The 18,949-nt window shown below is 38.1% G+C and overlaps 2 protein-coding genes across 11 annotated transcripts in view; one reads left to right on the top strand and one right to left on the bottom strand.

The window, feature by feature from the left end:
- REDIC1 (regulator of DNA class I crossover intermediates 1) overlaps positions 1 to 4,272 on the top strand; it is a 117,972-nt gene extending 113,700 nt beyond the window's left edge. For all 10 annotated transcript variants that reach the window (XR_013364004.1, XR_013363994.1, XR_013363995.1 and 7 more), the window contains one exon: positions 4,003 to 4,272. The gene's annotated coding sequence lies outside the window, so the exon portion shown is untranslated. The remainder of the gene's footprint in view (positions 1 to 4,002) is intronic.
- Positions 137 to 18,949, bottom strand: part of SLC2A13 (solute carrier family 2 member 13) — a 360,021-nt gene continuing 341,208 nt past the window's right edge. The window contains exons 8-10 of the mRNA XM_077870447.1: positions 11,538 to 11,659; positions 11,267 to 11,419; positions 137 to 5,230 (exon numbers count right to left, since the gene is read on the bottom strand). Of these exons, the coding sequence (XP_077726573.1) occupies positions 5,004 to 5,230; positions 11,267 to 11,419; positions 11,538 to 11,659 (502 nt within the window). The 3' untranslated portion in view covers positions 137 to 5,003. The remainder of the gene's footprint in view (positions 5,231 to 11,266; positions 11,420 to 11,537; positions 11,660 to 18,949) is intronic.

Raw genomic sequence — 18,949 nt, 5'->3', positions numbered from 1 at the left:
AGGTAAAATGTCATTAAAATGAGTAGGATTGCATAAATACATAGAGGTAACTACTTTTTGTAGATGCCTTTACTATGTAATCTAGATCCTGAAATTAAAGGAAGAGATTAGAAGAAATACAAAAGTGCAAGAGAGGTAAATGACTAATGAATTGTCATAACTTTTATTTGATTATTTTCATTTACAGTTCTGGCACTGACACTTTTTTTAAAAAAAGATTTTAATTTTATGTAAAGATTGAACTTCAATAAAATAACTTAAAAAATTTACATATACATCACTAAATTTCCATAAAATATACAATACTTTTGATACAGCTATAGGCTAGAATGACTTTGAAGGAAATGATACATATTCATAATTTTTAAGAGATATCCCACATGTCACATGTAAGAATAAATATTTATATTGAATTTTCCAAGACATGTGAAGTATTAAATACTATATAACATGCACTCAAAGTAAAATATACATTTTGAAATACATATTTTAAAAGCATAAAACTTTTGATTTAATCTAGATGTACATTAGAGCTTCTAAATAGAAATTTGAACATTTATTACAAATAAAGTTACTATAACATCAAATGAGATATAGTCCAAAGGCCACTGGGAACCAGTTTGGACATGTAGAATATAAAGTTCTACTTTGGCTAGAGTTAAGTCTCATCTTTTTTAACCTTCAAATGAGATGGAATGATGTTAAATTTACTAAAATTTTAAAACTTTACAAAATATCAGTTAATTTTAAGTACTTGTAAACTGCATTCCTTTTTCTCATACTGATATGACAAAAATCAAACACATGAACTTAACTGTGTAAAGTAAAAATATGAATATTACTGCTAAATGAAAGTAGTTACTGAACATTCCACAGACCCAATCACTCAAGTGCAACAGAGTGTTTTATACATATAAACTCAAGATTTATAGGAAATATATTGTTTTACACTCACAGGCAAATTATAAGGGTAAAATTCTCTTATGTACTTCAGAACACCATTAACCTCTTATCAAATCTCTTTTTGATGATTGGCACACCAATATTTCCCTCTTTCAAAGACAAAGTAAATGGGTTGGTAGCAGTTAGCTGTTTGGCATTTTTAAATGATTGCTATTTCCAGAAAAAGGCAATATTTCTCATCCAGAACTGAATGTCCTGATAACTGATGTGTTGCCGCCACCTGATAACTTCATCAAATTAGCTTAACATTACTGTACAAGAAGCTAGGAAAACTGATAGAAAGTGACAGAAAACACGACATTAAAATTAATCCAGAGAAGAATTCTGAGTCTCTTCATAGGCAGCAGCTATACACGTGCTATACATTTTATCCACTAGTTAACAGATTTTGCTGTAGAGCACATGTTATGAATGCTCTGCTGTCATTCTTTCATTTGTGGTTAGTAAGAGGATATAAACTGAAAACCTGTTGTAAAACTGTATGGTGCTTAGTATAATTTGATATTTTGTAACCAGGAGACTGGTAAAATAAATATATAAATAAAAATCTCATTAGTTTAATCTTAATTCCTGTGCCAATGAAATATAACAATCCTTCCACTCCCCCTCACTGTATTACAGTATTTATAAACTATATTAGTGTCATTAAGTTGTGAGACTTTCTTAGGTAAGATATGGATAGTATTTTTTAGAATATGCTCCCTCTGGAATCTATGATTATAATACATTACAATCTTTCCAAGCAAAAGGATAAGTTGTCAATTTATATTTTTCCTGTTCATTCTTACTCTGGATAAGATAGTAAACAACTTCTAACTTCTTTGCTTTAATGGAATTCTCATTTCAGAGTGAATAACTTAAAAATAATATTTAGACTCTCATATACTAAAATCTAGTTCAGTGGTAAAATAAAATTATGAAAAAGCACTTGACAGCATTACTGTCATAGCATTTTCCATTAGGGAACTAATTACTACATATGACTAGGAACAAAATTTCAAATGGAAATAAATATTACCTTTTAAATTTAGCTTTAATTTCAATCTTTTATAAATATATTAAAAATAATGTTTTGGGTAATAAGGTATAATAGTAAAAATTATTAGGAATGTTTATATTGAAGAGAAATATTAATATCAAATCTTCAAAAATTTATCTGACATCACATTCATCCCTATGTGTTCAGATGCAGATGAAGCGTTATATTCTCTTTAGTTTATTCTACAGCAGATCTCATCAGCCACCAAGCTAAGCCTCAAATAGGGGTTATAACTTTCTTTACGTATTCCTAAAACATATCTCTATTGAATTTGCAGCATGCTTAGGAGGAGACCTTAATTTCAATTAAAAGCATGATGCTTAATCTGTTTTAATATGGTAGGCCAAATCATACCATATATAAATTGTCCTACAAAATATATATTTGATGATATTTCAAATGGAATGTTTTCAAGTTGATAGTGGTAGTCAATGATGCTGAGAACTTAAAAGGTACGTAATATAAAAAAACTGCAAAATTCAAACACTTAATTTTTAATATACTATAAATGTTCACCAAATCTAAAAATAATACTCTAATTGTATAAGGTTTCTTTTTAATTAGTTATTTTTAAAAAAATTATAAATAATCTTTATACTGTGCCACTCTGTCTTGTACTTCAAAGATATGGAATATTGTCTCTATCACTATATAAATAACAAATAGACCTTTAAAGGAGAGGTTGGGGAGAAGAGGGGAGGAGAACTGTGGCTAATTTTCCCTGTTATTATGTGCATTTATGGATATAAAGTTGAATATACCATTTGCTTTATGTCAGGGAGAACAGGCCATGTTCTGCTTTGGAAATAATAAAAGTCCAGTTGCTCCTTTAATAAAGTTACTGTGCAATCAGCCCAGCTGAGTATATAAGCATACAGTTAAGGCTATGTATACAATAAAGAGAAGAATTGAGGCAATTATTTGGATAAATCAGAAAAATACAGTTTTAGAGAGCACTTTATTGGTCTAGATACTTTTTCTTCCCATCATCTTTTGATTTTACCACATAATAGCTCATTTTCCACTTCACTTTACCTGTGTGAAGTATTACACAGATAAAAAATTTCTTATGGGATAAGAAATATCAATAATTTTCTCTATTAAATCACATCTGCTTTTCTGGGGAAAAGAATCAATATTAATATCCCCTTAGAAGTCAATTGTCAAAGCACCTAATTCAGGGAAAAAACGCTCTAAATTTTTTTTGCCTTTCATGTATGAAATGATCAAAGAGAGAAAAGTTTTTTTTCTTTTTTTTTTTTTTTTCTTTTTGGCTGAAGGATTTTTAGACCAGTAAAGTGACAGTTCAAACACTTATACTCCTGGTGGCTAAGAGAACAAACCTTTTTGGCTACATTCTCAGTTTTGATAATAGTGATAGAATAAGCCAGACTTTAAGTGAAGAACAAAACATCTTGGAGACTGGCAGAAACACATTAACTTTAGAGATAGCCTTCTTTTCACTCCAAAGAGTACCTTAGTAGATTTGGAGCCACATTAAAATCCATCAAACTTATATATTCCTATCTGGCCACAGAAAATTCATTCCTATTTTCACTGGAATTAGCAAATAATTTTGTATATTCTGTATAATTCTTAAGAGCAAAAGCTAGAGTTCGTTGAATGGGCATAAAAACTAATGAACATTTTGAAAAGACATTGTAGAAATGTATGCTATGTTAGAACCATTAATCTGTTCCAATAGAAAAATCCCAATTTTTAGACAAGAAGGAAAAAAATCCAAGCCAAGTATGAGAAAAAGGAAACACCCACAGACAAATCTATGTGTCTTTTTTTTTTTTTTTTGGCAAACTGTCAAGGAAAATGAGAAAAAGGTGTGCAAAATAAAAAATTTATGATCTTAAAAAAAACAGTACTTTTAAGTAATGAAATGTTACAATTCCCTTAATAAAAAGTTAAGGAAAAAATAAGTCCCACTATTTAATTAAACATCAATAACAGGATTATCTGTCACTGATTTTCTTCCCTTTTCGTTTCAGGAATTATTTGATTAAAAGAAGGGGAAAAATAGTCTGCTAGCAGCTATTTATATTAACAGAAATGAAGGCACAAATAGTAGGACTCCAGAGTCAATGAGTGAAGGCGTGGTTAGTATTCAGGTGATTTTGGCATGAACAGAAACCCTGAAATACAGTTGAAGATCTGGTGCTATTTTGTGTTTAGTTATATACCTAACTGACTAACTCAAATCAGGTATCCATAAAATTTTTTCTTTCTTACTTTCTAGCAATAAAATATACTTATCAAAACTTGCTATCTTATCTGTGCAAATGTATACTTATCACCGATGCAAAAAATATGTACGAAAATAAACCCTAAAGACCTGCTTTTCATAATGTTCAAAAGGTCCTATGTAGAGTCAGTTTCTGAAGAACACTCAAGATCTGACTTGGAGAGAGAGACCAAAATGTGGAATCGAAAGGAGAAAAGGACAACTGTGCCTCTGTAGGAGGCACTTCTGAATTTGTTGAAAGCTTAAATGGAATTTACTTTCTAAGAGCTGATCAGAAATAAGCTACTTGTCCTTAGAAAAATTTAGGGCCAATAGGCCATGTTTTGACAGAAAACATCCTTGGATCTTATCCCAGAATCCTTCTTCATAAGTATATCATACATATACGATTAAGTTAGATTAGCACTGACTCTACTGCCACTAATAATTATATATGGTCTTAGGAAAAAAGGATACCACTGAAGTCACTGGATACAATATTCATTTTAGACTACCTCAGGAAGGAATTACATACATTTGTTCAATAATTATTCGTTTAAAATCTCTAAATATTGTTTTACATTTCTGCTTGTGGAAAAAAAAGTCATCATGGTTGTATCTTCCTCCTAATCAAATATTCTAGAATATGAGGTCATTCAAAACTAGACTGTGGAAAGAACCAGATTAAAAGCAGGGCAGTGAGGTCACCAATTGCTGCTTTTGTCCTCCAGGTTTGTTTAAATACCTAAATTTATCAGCAGCTGAAAATTATTCCACATCAGAAGCATCGTTGTCAGAAAGATGATAGTTACTTCCCTTCACCCGAATATATTCAATATATCGCCCTTCATCAGAATCTGAAGCACCACATGTACATAACCTGTTGTCAAAGAGTGATTCAATTTCCTCTAATTTTTTCCCTTTGGTCTCAGGAAGACAGCCATAGATGAAAAGGAGTCCCACACCAGCGAATCCAGCATACAGGAAGAAGGCTCCTGCAATGGAAAATAATACATTATTTGTATGTATAGTACTAGGTTGGAAAGGGTACTTTATTTTGACTTTTCTTTTGGGTCAATCATGCATAACTGTGGTCTGACACGGAATCAAAAAATAACTATTGACCTGCTTTACTCTTATTGTTCTGGGTGTGTGAACATAATACAGTTTATCTTTCTAAGCTCAAGTCATGTCATGCCTAACTCAAGAAGAATGATAAGCTGGATTCAGATATAACTTCTGCTTTCAAGTCGTTCCTCACTTCCCTGGCTAGAGATCACTGATCTCTCCTGTGTACTTTTACAACGCTTTGGTGAGGCCCCCATCATAATAACCAAGAAATACAATTGTGTGTGTGAACTGATGTCTCTCTTGCCTACTAGACTAGTGGTACTTTGAGGGAGAAATTTCTTTCTTATTTATTTTATATTCCTAGAATCACATATAGTGATGCTACTGCTGAATTCATGCCTCAGTGGAGTACATGGACAAAGTCTAGGAGTCAACCTTAACTTTTTTCTTATTCTCCTACCCAGTATCCAATCTGTCAGGAGATCCTGTTGGATCTACCTTCAAAGTACCAAAAGTGACCACTTTTTGCTATTCCACTGGTATCTTTCTGGTTTAGGGCCATTCTCTCTCATCTGCACTACTGCAGCAGTCTTTTAACTAATCCCCTATTCCTTCTCTTAGACCACTAAGGTCCACTTTTTTTTTTTTTTTTTTGGTCTGTAGCACTTCTCACCATCTGACATACCATAAAGCTTATGAATTTGTTTTTGCTTCCTTTGTCTAGAATGAAGTTCCAAGAGCTAGGAGAATGTTGTTTTGCTGTAAGACTATGCATGCCAGTGTAGCATAAATACAAAGACCTTAGTAGTACCTGGTTGTGTTTTCTAAGTGTCAATACAGCAAGGCTAGATGGATGAGATATATGTGACTTAGGTATATTTTCTACATATTTCCAAGATGGTCTTTCCAGTAATCTAATTCTCAGTTTAAATATAAGAACCTAACTATAATGAAGTTCCTAATTTGGGGCCTTCAATCCGGATCATCCTGGTGAAGGTGACAAACTAAAGTGACAAATGGCTGCTGATAAAGAAAGGCTATCAGATTGGGAGTTGGAATATCTGGGTTTAAATCTTGCTGTCTGACTTCCAGCTTTTAACCTCCTCTCTGTGCCTCAGTTTCCATATCAAGTAAAAAAAGGTGGTTTCTCAGCTCCTATTTAAGTTTATAATTCTATAAATTTTACTACTCAAATCAGGAGCTGGTATAGGAGAGATGTCAGTTAGGAGATGCTTGAGAGGGAGATATACTCTTGTGTTTCAGTGTCAAAACTGATCTCCTTGAGGGCTGTTTATATGCCTTGTTTGTGTTTGGATTCCCAATGCCTAGAATGGTACCTGACTCACTGGAGAATCTAGAAATAAATGTGCTCTTGTTGACTGCCAGATGGAATACACTGGGTAAACAGATCTGAAATAAAGGGCTAAAACTAGACAACATAACGACATATTTCAAAATTAAGCTTTAAGCAAAATAGTATAGGACTTAAAGAACTGAATAATATTTCTCAGTTCTGTTGAATCATTACAGAATGGAAAAGATCTTATTGGGACTTTTTTTTTTTTAAAGAGAGAGGGTGCATATGTGAGCATGGGGAGGGATAGAGGATGAGAGAGAGGATCTCAAGCAGACTTCCTGCTGAGTGTGGAGCCCAACTGGGGGTTTGATCCCCCAACCCTGAGATTATGACTTGAGCCAAAACCAAGAATTGGAAGCTCAACCAACTGAGTTACCCAGGTGCCACAAGACTGCTTTCTTGAAGACATGCCTATAAGTAACCACTTCAGGAATATCCACAGAAACATTTCTTGGGAAAGCTCAAGGAAAACTATGGAGGAAAAATGCTGCTCAATTGGCCACATAAAAGAATCTGCTCTGGAATGAAGAGTCATGAGAAAACAGAAGAGAAAAAGAGGTAAACTATGAGATTTTGAAAAAATATGGAAAGGTTGATTAAATCATGACATAGTTTGTTAGATTAAGTCATCAGAAGCCATACAACTTTAAGGAGCTAGACTTCTAAAACCAAATTCTTGGTTTAAAAACAACTCCAGTTGCAAATGTATACAGGGGTCCTTTATTTGTTTGGTTGATGTTTGACTTCATAAAAGCTTGTATATATTTTTTATGTCTTATACTTGGTAAATAATCAGAAAATATGGGCAGCCCGGGTGGCTTAGCGGTTTAGCACCACCTTTGCACCCAGGGTGTGATGCTGGAGACCTGGGATCAAGTCCCATGTCGGGCTCCCTGCAGGGAGTCTGCTTCTCCCTCTGCCTGTGTCTCTGCCTCTCTCTCTCCACTCTGTGCTTCTAATGAATAAATAAAATCTTTTTTTAAAAAAATCAGAAAATAGTACTGGGTCATCTGGGATACATGGCTGAGTGTTACAGTGAGAGGAAAGGCCCATGGCTCTGTAGAATGTGTGGATCTGAAAGTCACAAGGTGATGCAGGCAGACTTCTGGGGCAGTTTCTTAAATTCTCTTGACCTTGGTTTCCTCATCCGTTTAATGGTAAAAATAACAGCTGCCCTGCCCAACTGCAAAGAAGAGATATGTTACATGCCTATTAGAATTCTGGAGGTTGGTTGCCCAAAAAAGAGATGTGTTACTAATTTATTAGCTAAATGACTAGGGAAGAAGGGATGCTATTAGAGATGGAACAGAATGACATTAGTAGGACTTAAAAATTAGTAAGGTTTTCATGAAAAAGGTGATACCGACAAGCTAGGTCTTGGATAATGTGGGAATTTAGGGGAAAAAATGAAAGGTGATAAAGTCCTGTGTTTGATTACAGAGAAGTAAAACTTGTGACTGTAGCCCTATGCTGTTCTTTTTATCTCTGTAACTTACTCATTCCATTACTGGAAGCCTGTACCTCCTAACACCCATTTTGCCTACCTCTCCCATCCCCCTCCTCTCTGGCAATCGCCAGAGAAATGGAATCTTTAGCGGGAGGGACAAAGAAAGGATGGTAGTCATGATGATGATAACATCATCATGTTAGAAAAAAATAAGTGCAGATGGTAAAACATTTTAGACTAAATCAGCTGCTAAATGCCCAAGTCTCTAACAGGGCAAACTAGGTTTGGCTTTATAAAATATTGAGGAAACATTCATCATGTTTCACAATTTAGAAACAGTGACATAAATAGGAATAACAAATCAAATCTGTCAGTGCTCAACCCCTACAGTTAAAAACAATTAGATAGATTAGAAAGATTCTTAAAAGGCCATACAGCTTTGTGCTTGTGACCCAGATTCCCAAGCCAAATAACATCGAGGAAATTCTATTAAAATTGTAAGACTCTATTATAGGATCTGAAGAATGTAAAGCAGACAAATACGAAAACTTCCTAAGTGGGCTCCACTAGAGAGACCTGTGGTTAAGCTACAGAAGCAGGGTCCAGCTGAGGGTGGGTGGGGGTGGGTGGGTGGGGGTGGTGCTGTGACCTGCTCCAAGTAATGGCCAAGTTAATTATGTAAACTTATTTCTCCTTGGAATGAAAGTGAAAAAAAAAATGTCTGTAATGAGACTGTCATGACTGTTAAGTGCAGATATGCCTCAGCTTTATTCTAAAGGAAGTAAGTCTTACTAGAGTTGTATATTGTTTCAGATTTAAACAAATATTTAATTGAATTATACAGAATGAGGAATCAAAGACCAGTGTGACTGAATTTCGGTATCTCAGTACAGGAGCTTCAATACAATGCTTTCCAAAGGATCTATTTAGTAGATTCAGTATTTAGCACTCACAGTGCTAGTAAAATGGCATACTGGTGACAGTTTTTAGTAATAAACATTACTGAATGAGATCTAAGGCAAACAGTGTAGTTTAGAAAAGGAAACAAAATTTGAGGTTTTATGATATAAGAAAGGAGGAAATAAAAGAAGACTTGTGTATTTCAAGAGAAATACGTCATTTTGGTATACGTTTGTTAAATCAGGAATAGAAACATATATCTTAACATAAACCAGTAACGTGTAGATTAAAATTTGGCTCCAAAAAACAGGGAAAAAACTTCATCTGAACTTAAATACTGTTCCACTACTAGCAAGCAGTAGACCTAATGGACCCAGTGTGCTGACATAATAGAAGCCTGGCTTAATGCAAAGCAAAAGCTGCTTCTAACTGGATAGTTCTTTATTATATATAAAATATATATTTAAATGGAAGCACAGTTGACACAATTTATTAGTTTCAGGTGTGCAACACAGTGATTCAACCACATGTCTAAGCTGCCATCTGTCACCACACAGCGCTATTACAGTATCATTGACCATATGCCCTGTGCTGTTCTTTTTATCTCTGTGACTTACTCATTCCATCACTGGAAGCCTGTACCTCCTATCACCCATTTTGCCAACCTCTCCCATCCCCCTCCTCTCTGGCAATCACCACTCTGTTCTAACTGGATATTTTTGAAAGAAGCCTGGCTATGCCCTGTTTAAAATTTATTTCTGTTTCCTCATGTTGTTTGGGCAGCACAAATTTGAGAGAGGAGTTTCGTAATAAAAGAAGTCTTGCCTTGCAGACTTTTGGTGTGTGACTTAATAAAAAATAACTTTCTCAGGATATTAGTCTATATTTAGGCTTTTAAATATTTAAGAATTCTCCAAAACAAACAAAAAAAGTGAAGCATTCTCAAGATTTAGCAAATATGGGTAAATATTTATCATGCAAATATTTATGGTGTCAAAATGATAAGTTTCTGAATTTATGTAAAAAGCTTTAACTGCCAAGGGGTTAAAACTGAATATATGAAATATGTCCCCTGTTTAAAATTCCAGTGTATTTCCTTTTTTTAATAAAATGTTTTAAAAGTTTATATGTTTATTGGGAGAAACAAGAGTTTTATAAAGATAATAAAAATAAATACCAACACAGTATGTTTGGAAGAGAGAGGAGGAATAGATTCGTATAATGTTTCCTCATATTCAAAATTCTTCTGCATATTTATTCATTTGAAAAACATTTCTGAGTGCTTATTCAAAGCACAGGATGCCCTAAAAGGCATTGGGAATATTATGGTGAACAAGGCCTAAATCTTGGCCTGAGCTCCAAAGATTTATGGTCCAACTGTGAGGGGTGTGTGTGTGTTGTGTGTGTGTGTGTGCTTAAAAGAAGGAATTATAAGTGCCCAAAGCATGGGATGAGGTGGGGTGAGTGATGGGGTAGGGGTCAGAGAATGGTATAAGCAAGAGACACTCCATATACACAGAGACTTCTGGGCAGATGAGAAAAAAACCCTTACATTTCATCATTTAGAATCCAATCACAAACATAAACTCGTGCATATAATGAAGAAATTCTCTTACTAAAGAGAAGATCTTTTCATTTTAGTAAAAATGGACTTGAAGTAGCTTCTTGAAGTTTCTTCCTGACTCAGCCACTTCCTAATATTGTTTTCAGTTATGGCCCATACATTTTCACGTAAACACTTCTGTCAGGTTTATGCAGTGGGAAATGCCACTCTGAGTGGATGCTAAAATTAACATGCCATGGCCTGAACAGCACAGATGATAGAGCGGAAGGCATAAATCGCAGCACGGCCTTTGCGGGAGCTGCTTGGATGTGACCCCATCTCCGTAATAAGACATCTTCAAACATTAGCCCTTAGGTTCCCTGCCTCGCATCGTTTCTACCCTTCTCTGTTGTTCATGTTTCTACATTAAACTCAAAGCACTGCTGTGGAGATTTCCAACTGTGGAGACAGCTGGGAGATGTATGGGTGAAGGCTATAAAGCACCGAGGGACAAGGAGCAAGGCTGCTCAGGAAAGGAGAATGCCTCTGATCTTTCCCAAGTATTTTCAAGGCCTTTGGGGAATGAGAAAGCCACACAGAGATGCTTATAACAGCAAAAATACAACTATCTACACTCTGAAACACAAATGATAGCATATATAAAAAGAGGAGGAAAGATAAAAAAGGAAACTATAGATGGGGAATTCTCTTACCATAGTATGTAAGATACTCTGCTGTGTGTAAAAACGTCAGTGAAACCAAGACGTTGAAAATCCAATTTATTCCAGATGAACATGCATTTCCTGTACTTCTTGCCCAAAGGGGATATATTTCAGAATTCACAGTCCAAGGCATTGGTCCCATTCCTGAGAAAAATATAAAACTAAAAATTTCAGTAAAGTAGTTTATAAGGAATTTGAAAAAGTAGTTTGTCTCCTCTGAAAAGAGGCACTTTAATTAACACAACACAAAGCCTTTGTTTACCAGGTGCGAAGAAAACAAGATACAAAATAAGGCCCAGAAGTGCAGTCCAGGAGTATGGTGTAGGGCAGAAATTGTAAGCCCAAAATACTTCTTCTGTCTTAAATTTGGTTTCATTCTCACACCTGAAAAATAATGCAATATAAGTATTAATGTTTTAGGGTATAATCACAGAAACTCAATGTGCTCATCTTGGATATATTTCAAAGTTGCTTAAAATCATTAAGGAAAAGGTCCAAGATGTTTCTCTTGAAAAAAAAAAAAAAGATTTAAATATACAGTATTACCTATAAAGCTCCCATTAGAACATTTTAGATCTGAATATAACTCAAGAGAAACACAAAGAAATATACTCCGTGTACACCTCAACAGCAAAACCCCAAACAATCCAATTCAAAAATGGTCAAGGGGGTGCAACTTGGGTGGTTCAGTTAGTTGAGTGTCTGACTCTTGGTTTCAGCTCAGGTCATGATCTCAGGGTGGTGGGAATGAGCTGTGTGCATCCGGCTCAGTGCTCAATGGGGAGTCCACTAGAGATTCTCTCCCTCTCCCTCCTACCCCCAGTCTCTCTCTCACTAAAAATAAATAAATCTTAAAAAAAAATGGTCAGAGGATCTAAATGGACAATTTCCTAAAGAAAGAAGACATATACATGGCCAACAGGCACATGAAAAGGGTCAACATCAATCAATAGGGAAATGCAAATCAAAACCATAATGGAGGGCAGCCTGGGTGGCTCAGTGGTTTAGCGCCGCCTTCAGCCCAGGGCCTGATCCTGGGGTCCCGGGATCAAGTCCCACATCGGGCTCCTGGCATGAAGCCTGCTTCTCCTCCCTCTGCCTGTGTCTCTGCCTCTCTCTCTGCATCTCTGTGTCTCTCATGAATAAATAAAAACTTAAAAAAAAAAACCCATAATGGAATATCACTTCTCATCTGTTAGAAGGTTACTGTCAAAAAGATACACAATGAGTGTTGGTGGGGATGCGGATAATGTGGAACAACTAATGAGAATGTATATTGGGGTAGCCACTATAGAAAACAGGATGGAGGTTCCTCAAAAAACTAAAAACTATATGATTTGGCAATCCAACTTCAGGTATTTATCAGAAGAAAAACACTAACTTGAAAAGGTATATCCACCTGCGTGTTCTCTGCAGCATTATTTACAATAGAACTTGAAAGCAACCTATGTGTCCACTGATGAATAAAAATGTAGTGTGTGCACCCAACCATACACCCACCCACGAACACATGCTCACATGAATACTATTCATTCTTAAAAAAGAAGGAATTTCTGCCATTTGTAATAATATGGATAGACCTTCAGGGCATTATGCTAAGTGAAATAAGAGAAAGACAAATACCATATGATCTTGTATGTGCAATCTAAATAAAAATACTGAGCTCATAGAACAGATCTGTAGTTGCTCGGGCATGGAGTTTGGTGGATTGAAATGGGTCAAAGTAAAACTTCCAGTTAAAAAATAATTCATGGAAGGTGATGAACTGCATGGCGACTGCAGTTAATACTGCACCGCATGTCTGAAAGTGGTTAAGAGAGTAAATAGGCCTTAAAAGGGCTCATGACAAGAAACATTTGTAAATGATGTATGATGACGGATGTTTAATGCCAAATCATGTGGCACACCTGAAACTAAGACAATGTTATGGGTTAATTATACCTCAATAAAGAAAAACCCCATTGTGTTTTATACCCACTTCACATAAGTCAGATATGCTTTGCAGCTAATCCTTGCAAGCTACCGTGACACTTTAAGACCACCGCGAGTCAGTATGTCGTGGGAGAAAGACCTCAGAATTTATAGTCAGGACAAGATTCAAATTCCCAAACCAAATATTTTTTTCCCCATCTGTAAAATGAGGAGAATGCCTTACAGGTAATTTTAAGGATTAGAAGGGTCACTTGTAAAAAGTTGAGAGCGTAGATGTGGGCAGGGAACACTGCTGCTAGCTGGTGCCAGCGGACCCTTTCCCTTCCTGCTGTGTGTCCTTGCCTAGGTCTCAGTCCCTCTCTGATGACTCTGCCTCCTGGTTCTATTGTGAAACAAAGTCTCCTCTGGTCTTAGACTCTGGACAAGCTGAACTTCCAATTCTTTACCTTAATTGAAACTGGAATTTCCCATGAAGACACAGCCAGCCCCAAAACCTTCTTGCCCTCACCGTCATCTTTAGATGAGTGTTCTGCCTCTGTGGCCTTCATGTCTGAACCTTAACTTCTAGGCCCCGTCCCTGCTGCTCTATTTATGCCCTCGATCACAACATCCCACCTTGTCTTCCCTGCTCGGTCATATTCTCCACCCCCTCACATCCTCTGCCACAGTTACTTATTTTTACTTCTGGCCCATGTAATACTTTGGCCTCGCAGTTCTTTATTTAGCCTCTGAAGCTGCAGAGAGGGCACTTTATAGTTTGCATGATTTAGAACTATTTTACTTCAAGGTCTCAGATTTAGAGCATCTCTTTTTCTGATCACAAGCAGTTTATTTCCTCATTTCTGGTAACTTCCTCCACATCCAAATCGCAATCTTTAGATTCTAAACTCCTCTCAGTATTCACTTACCCTCATCACTCAGCATAGACCGTGCCAGTACTCTTTGCTGGCCTCTAGAATCCACGCTCCCTTCCACCGTGTGTAACTGCCATCCTCACTATGTCAGTTTCCAACCCTGTGCGGCACCGTGTAGCTGCCTTTGATTACCACTGGGCTAACCTTTGGTCAACTGTTGAATCAATTGGTTAAAATATTTGTTACTATCTCTCACACCGAAGTCTTTTACTCTTTCTCACTACTATCAACTTGGGTCCTTCTTTAGGAAGAAAATTGAGGATGTTTGGTGTGAACATCCTCAAGTTTACTCTACCAAACCTCTGTTTTTTGGTATTCCTCGCAGGGCTCCTCTCCTACACCTCCACTGGTAACATGGCTCTTGCCTTTTCTAAGGACCTGCATGTCCTTCTCCTCCTGTCTCCGCTGGGCTCACCTTCCATCAGCAGTCTCTCTTTCTGCTGTTGCCAGCTTCTTCCGACTTGCACCTCCCCTTCTGTTTATAACACACAAGACTATTGCTACTCAACCATTCAGCCCTCTCATGTTTGTTCCATTACTAGTTCATCTGCAGTTACAGAGAAGTTTAGGCTGGGGAACTCTACATCCTCATGGCCCACTCTTCCCTTCACAGCCCAGTTCCCCCATCCCCCTACAGACCAGCTGACTCTGACTCTGGCTCTGTTTTCCTGAATCTGCACCCCCAAAAGACATCCTCACCTCCAAATTCATTTATTTTGCTGTTTCTTTGATGTCTGGTGGTTGATACTGCTGACAAACTCTTTTCTTCTCTTCCCCCTTTGTTTTTGCAGTTATATCTATTTTCTCTCTCTGATGTATATGTCTTCACTGCTTTTTAAAGGGTCTCTTCCTTCCCTCAACCTCTACATATAGGTGTTTTCTAAGATTGTTTTGTAGGGTTTGTCACTGGTCTCTTAAACAGCTCATCAAATTTTATTTTAATATTTTTTTTAAAAAGAAAGGCAGACTGCCCTGCCACATGCAGTGCCTTATTTGGATGTGTCTGGAGTCTTGGAAGCTTGACTATCCTACATTCTACAAATTGAGCCTGAGAGCTTGTTTGGAGGTGCTAACGGGTGCGAAGCTTCTCATAAACCCTTGATGGAAGAAGAGTCCTCTATCTGGGAAGGTCATCCTCTTTAAGTACACAACTACTGAAGGGATGCACATGGAGGAGCAAGGAAGGGGACACCTGACTACCCAGCTAGGTCAGCTGAATCTACCCTGGTGATCAGTGGGGGGACAGGTTTCACTTCTAGATCACCTTCACACCTATCTCATCTAATTTTAGAGATTTCTAATCAGCATGTGGATGGTGCCTGGTAGTTTATTCTAGTGTTCACTCTTCTTATGTTCCACTGTTGGGATATAGGTATCTGCTGAATATCCACTATTATCACATGCTGTTGGAACATTAAATGTGTAAAGCATCCTGACTGCTTAGCACACTGCCCGGCATGTAGCCTATGTGTGCACAGTAAGTATCAGTGTAATAGTGCCTCTCATGACACTTCTGTTTTGGATAAACCACCATTCCCTGAGTTGAAACAGGTTAAACTCTTGCAGTTATTTTCAATATTTTCTTACCCATCTCTCTCTTTAAATTCTCTAAACCTTTTCAAGTCCAAGTGAAAAAGAGTAGCTAAGGCTATGAGCTCTGGGACTGACATCCCATGTTCAAGTCTAGGTTGGGATACCCAGATTTGAAGCTGGGATATATGTGACCTTCTTACTTAACTTTTCAAAGCCTGGTCCTCCTCTGTGAAATAAGGTTTTTCCTTGCACCTACCTCAAATAGTTATTTTGAGGCTTACATGAGCTACATATGCAAAGAACTTCACATGGAATGGGTAAGAATTCATAATTATACTGGGCAGCCCCGGTGGCTCAGTGGTTTCGCACTACCTTCGGCCCGGGGCGTGATCCTGGAGACCCGGGATCAAGTCCCACGTCGGGCTTCCTGCATGGAGCCTGCTTCTCCCTCTGCCTGTGTCTCTGCCTCTCTGTGTGTGTCTCTCATGAATAAATAAATCTTTAAAAAATAGAATTCATAATTCTATTACTTAGACATAATTTCTTGAATCTGACTCTTCTATTTGCATTAATACCACCCCCATTCAAACTCTGAGTGTTTGTCTCGTCAACTGCATTTGTCTCCATAGCAGACTCTAGAGTAGCCTCTTGTGATCCATTCCATGTCCATACTCTTTTTTTTCCAGTCCTCTCTCCTTGAGTGTGGAAGTGACCTGTGACTTGTTCCTAACAAAATTTGGCAAAAGTGACATATGTAACATGATGATTATGTAAGATGACAGTGCTGTTTTGCTGAAGTCTCTCACTCCCTTACTGGCTTTGAAAAAGTAAATTGTCACGTTGTGGGATGCCAGTGTTGGGATGCTCATGGAAGGAACTGAAAGAAGTCTTTAGGACCTGGGGATAGCTTCTGATTGACAGCAAGAAACTGAAGTTCTTGGTACATAAGTTACGGAATTCTGCTAACAAAATCTTCCCTAGTGGAGCCTCAGATAAAACCACAGTGCAAGTCAATACTCTGTAGCCTTGTGAGACCCTAGGCAAGGGACCTAGTTAAGCTGTGCTAGGACTTCTGGCCCCCAGTAACTGTGGTATAATTAATGCGTGTTGGTTTAAGTAAGTATGTGGCAATATGATTATAGCAGCAATAGAAAACATAGTCTCAATGATTTTTCCTATGCCTAGCATTCCTTTCTTCAAACTACCACAACACCAAGTTGAGCTCTTGAAAGCATTGCTATGGCCGCATCACCGTTCAAAAGCCTTCGTTGCCCTTATCCCAACTACCTATAAAATAGGTAGGTAAAATTTGGCTGCAGGCTACCTTATCTTCTACTTCTGTTTAGAATCCTTTTCTCCAACTAGACTATACTACTAATTTTCTGAACCAATCTTCTAGACCTCGTATGTTCTACTCATGCCATTTCCTCTAACTGAAGGCAAACTCTCACTCTTGATCTACACTGTCAAAATCTATCTTAGTCTTCAAGGTGAGTACAGATGCCACCCACTCAACTACCTGAAATACTCTCTCCTCTCAATGCATTTTCATTCTCATTTATATCATTATTACATAAGTGCTCTGTAATAGCCTATCTGTATATCCTCCCTTTTCTACTGTCCTGAACTCTCATCTGAGGCAGCACAGCACAAAGGTTAAGGGAACAGGGTCTAGAGTCTGGCTGCTTGGTTTTGTATCTCGGTTCTATTATTTACCAGCTGTGTGACTTTGGGCAAATTAGTCAACCTCTTTGTACCTTGGTTTTCTAATCTGTAAAATAAAAGTCCCTAATAAGCTTCTTATAAAGATTATATACAGTGATAACTGTATGGTACAAAGAAAGTAATTTATTAAGTCTCTGCCAAACGAATTGCCAGTTTTGTATCCCCCACCAGCCTCTTCTTAAATCTCAACCTCTAGTTCATACTAGTATTCTCTATGGGCATAAGTGAAGCTTTTGCACTGAACTGTGAGTAGAAAAAAGCATTAGAAATCCCCTGATCAATAATCTTCCACCTTCATTTCTCACCAAATAGTCTTTTGAGTTGTGAAAATCTTAAAATGAGAAAATAAGAAAGGGTACAAGGAAGGAGGGAGGGAGGGAGAGGAGGGGAGAGAGAGAGAGAGGTGTAAAAAAAGGCAGCCAGGTTCCTAGGGAGGGAAATTCTTACAAGTACTCAAATGACTAAAATTCACTGAAAAATTCTATTCACTATTTCCTCATTCATTATTAACACAGTCAATTGCCGGATCTCTTTTGCTGGAACAAAGAAGCAAGCATGTTTGACGGTGAGCTCTGTGCCTGGTCTGATGTGGCTTTTCACTGTCTGGCCTTCACTTTCACGCACGCTTATGTGCGTAAAAGGGTGAGTACCTCCCCGTCACGCTCCAGTCGGTTTCAGGGAAGCGCTGCAGGCACTGACTTGGCAGGTACGCACCCAGCAATGCGCAGACGGCTAGTGACTAAGATGGTGACATCACCTGACCTTTAAAATATAAACACTAGAAATCCCAACTAGAAGGGAAAAAAATGTATATTCCAAATGTTCCTGCAAAAAATACCCTCATGTTCTCCTGGCTCAGTGACTGCGGGCGGAGGAACATAATGCCCCAGACAAAGAACAAAAACTGCTCTGACATCAGCGTGTGGGTTGGGATCAGAGAGAGCCGTGGTCTCCCCCAGGACACCGGCGGCGACCTGGAGCCACAGCAGAGGGCGGCGATGGCAGCCGGAGCAGTGGGAGGCTGCTGCGCAGACCAAGCGGCCGCATCAGCAGGCGGGCAGGGCGGGCAGGGCGAGCCTCGCTTCGCCAGAGCAGGTCGACGGCCGGGGACACCTGACACGCAGAGCACTGTCCCCGCGCGGGGCCCCCCGTGCTTCCACGAGGGCGAACAGGTGTCCCTTGCCTACTCGACACGCACTTGGAAACCAGCTCAGGTGTAGTGATTTCTGCCTCGTGTGTGTGTGTGTGTGTGTGTGTGTGTGTGTGTGTGACCTTTCCATCAGACTCCAGAGGAGCAACCAAAGGAACCAGGGCTGCAGCTGCTTCACTCGGGGCGCCCTACGTGGCACCGCGTTGTGCATTGCTCCGTTATCCACGAGGATGACATTAACCGCTTCGCGCTGGCACGGTCAGCGTGCGAGAAAATACGACCTGTCTTTAAAAACTGCAAGACTTCAAATTTTATTTATCCAGCCCTAATTATTGACAACTCTGCTCTCGTCCTGGAGTTTGCAAAAAAGATCTTCTGGGGAAGAGAAGGGAGAGCTTACTGCCGTCGGCATGACACGTC

The sequence above is a fragment of the Canis aureus genome, chromosome 25 (genome assembly GCF_053574225.1).
Source record: "Canis aureus isolate CA01 chromosome 25, VMU_Caureus_v.1.0, whole genome shotgun sequence".
Classification (NCBI taxonomy): Eukaryota; Metazoa; Chordata; class Mammalia; order Carnivora; family Canidae; genus Canis; species Canis aureus.
The sequence above is the reverse complement of the archived record's forward strand: the minus strand, read 5'-3'. Positions and strand labels throughout refer to the sequence as shown.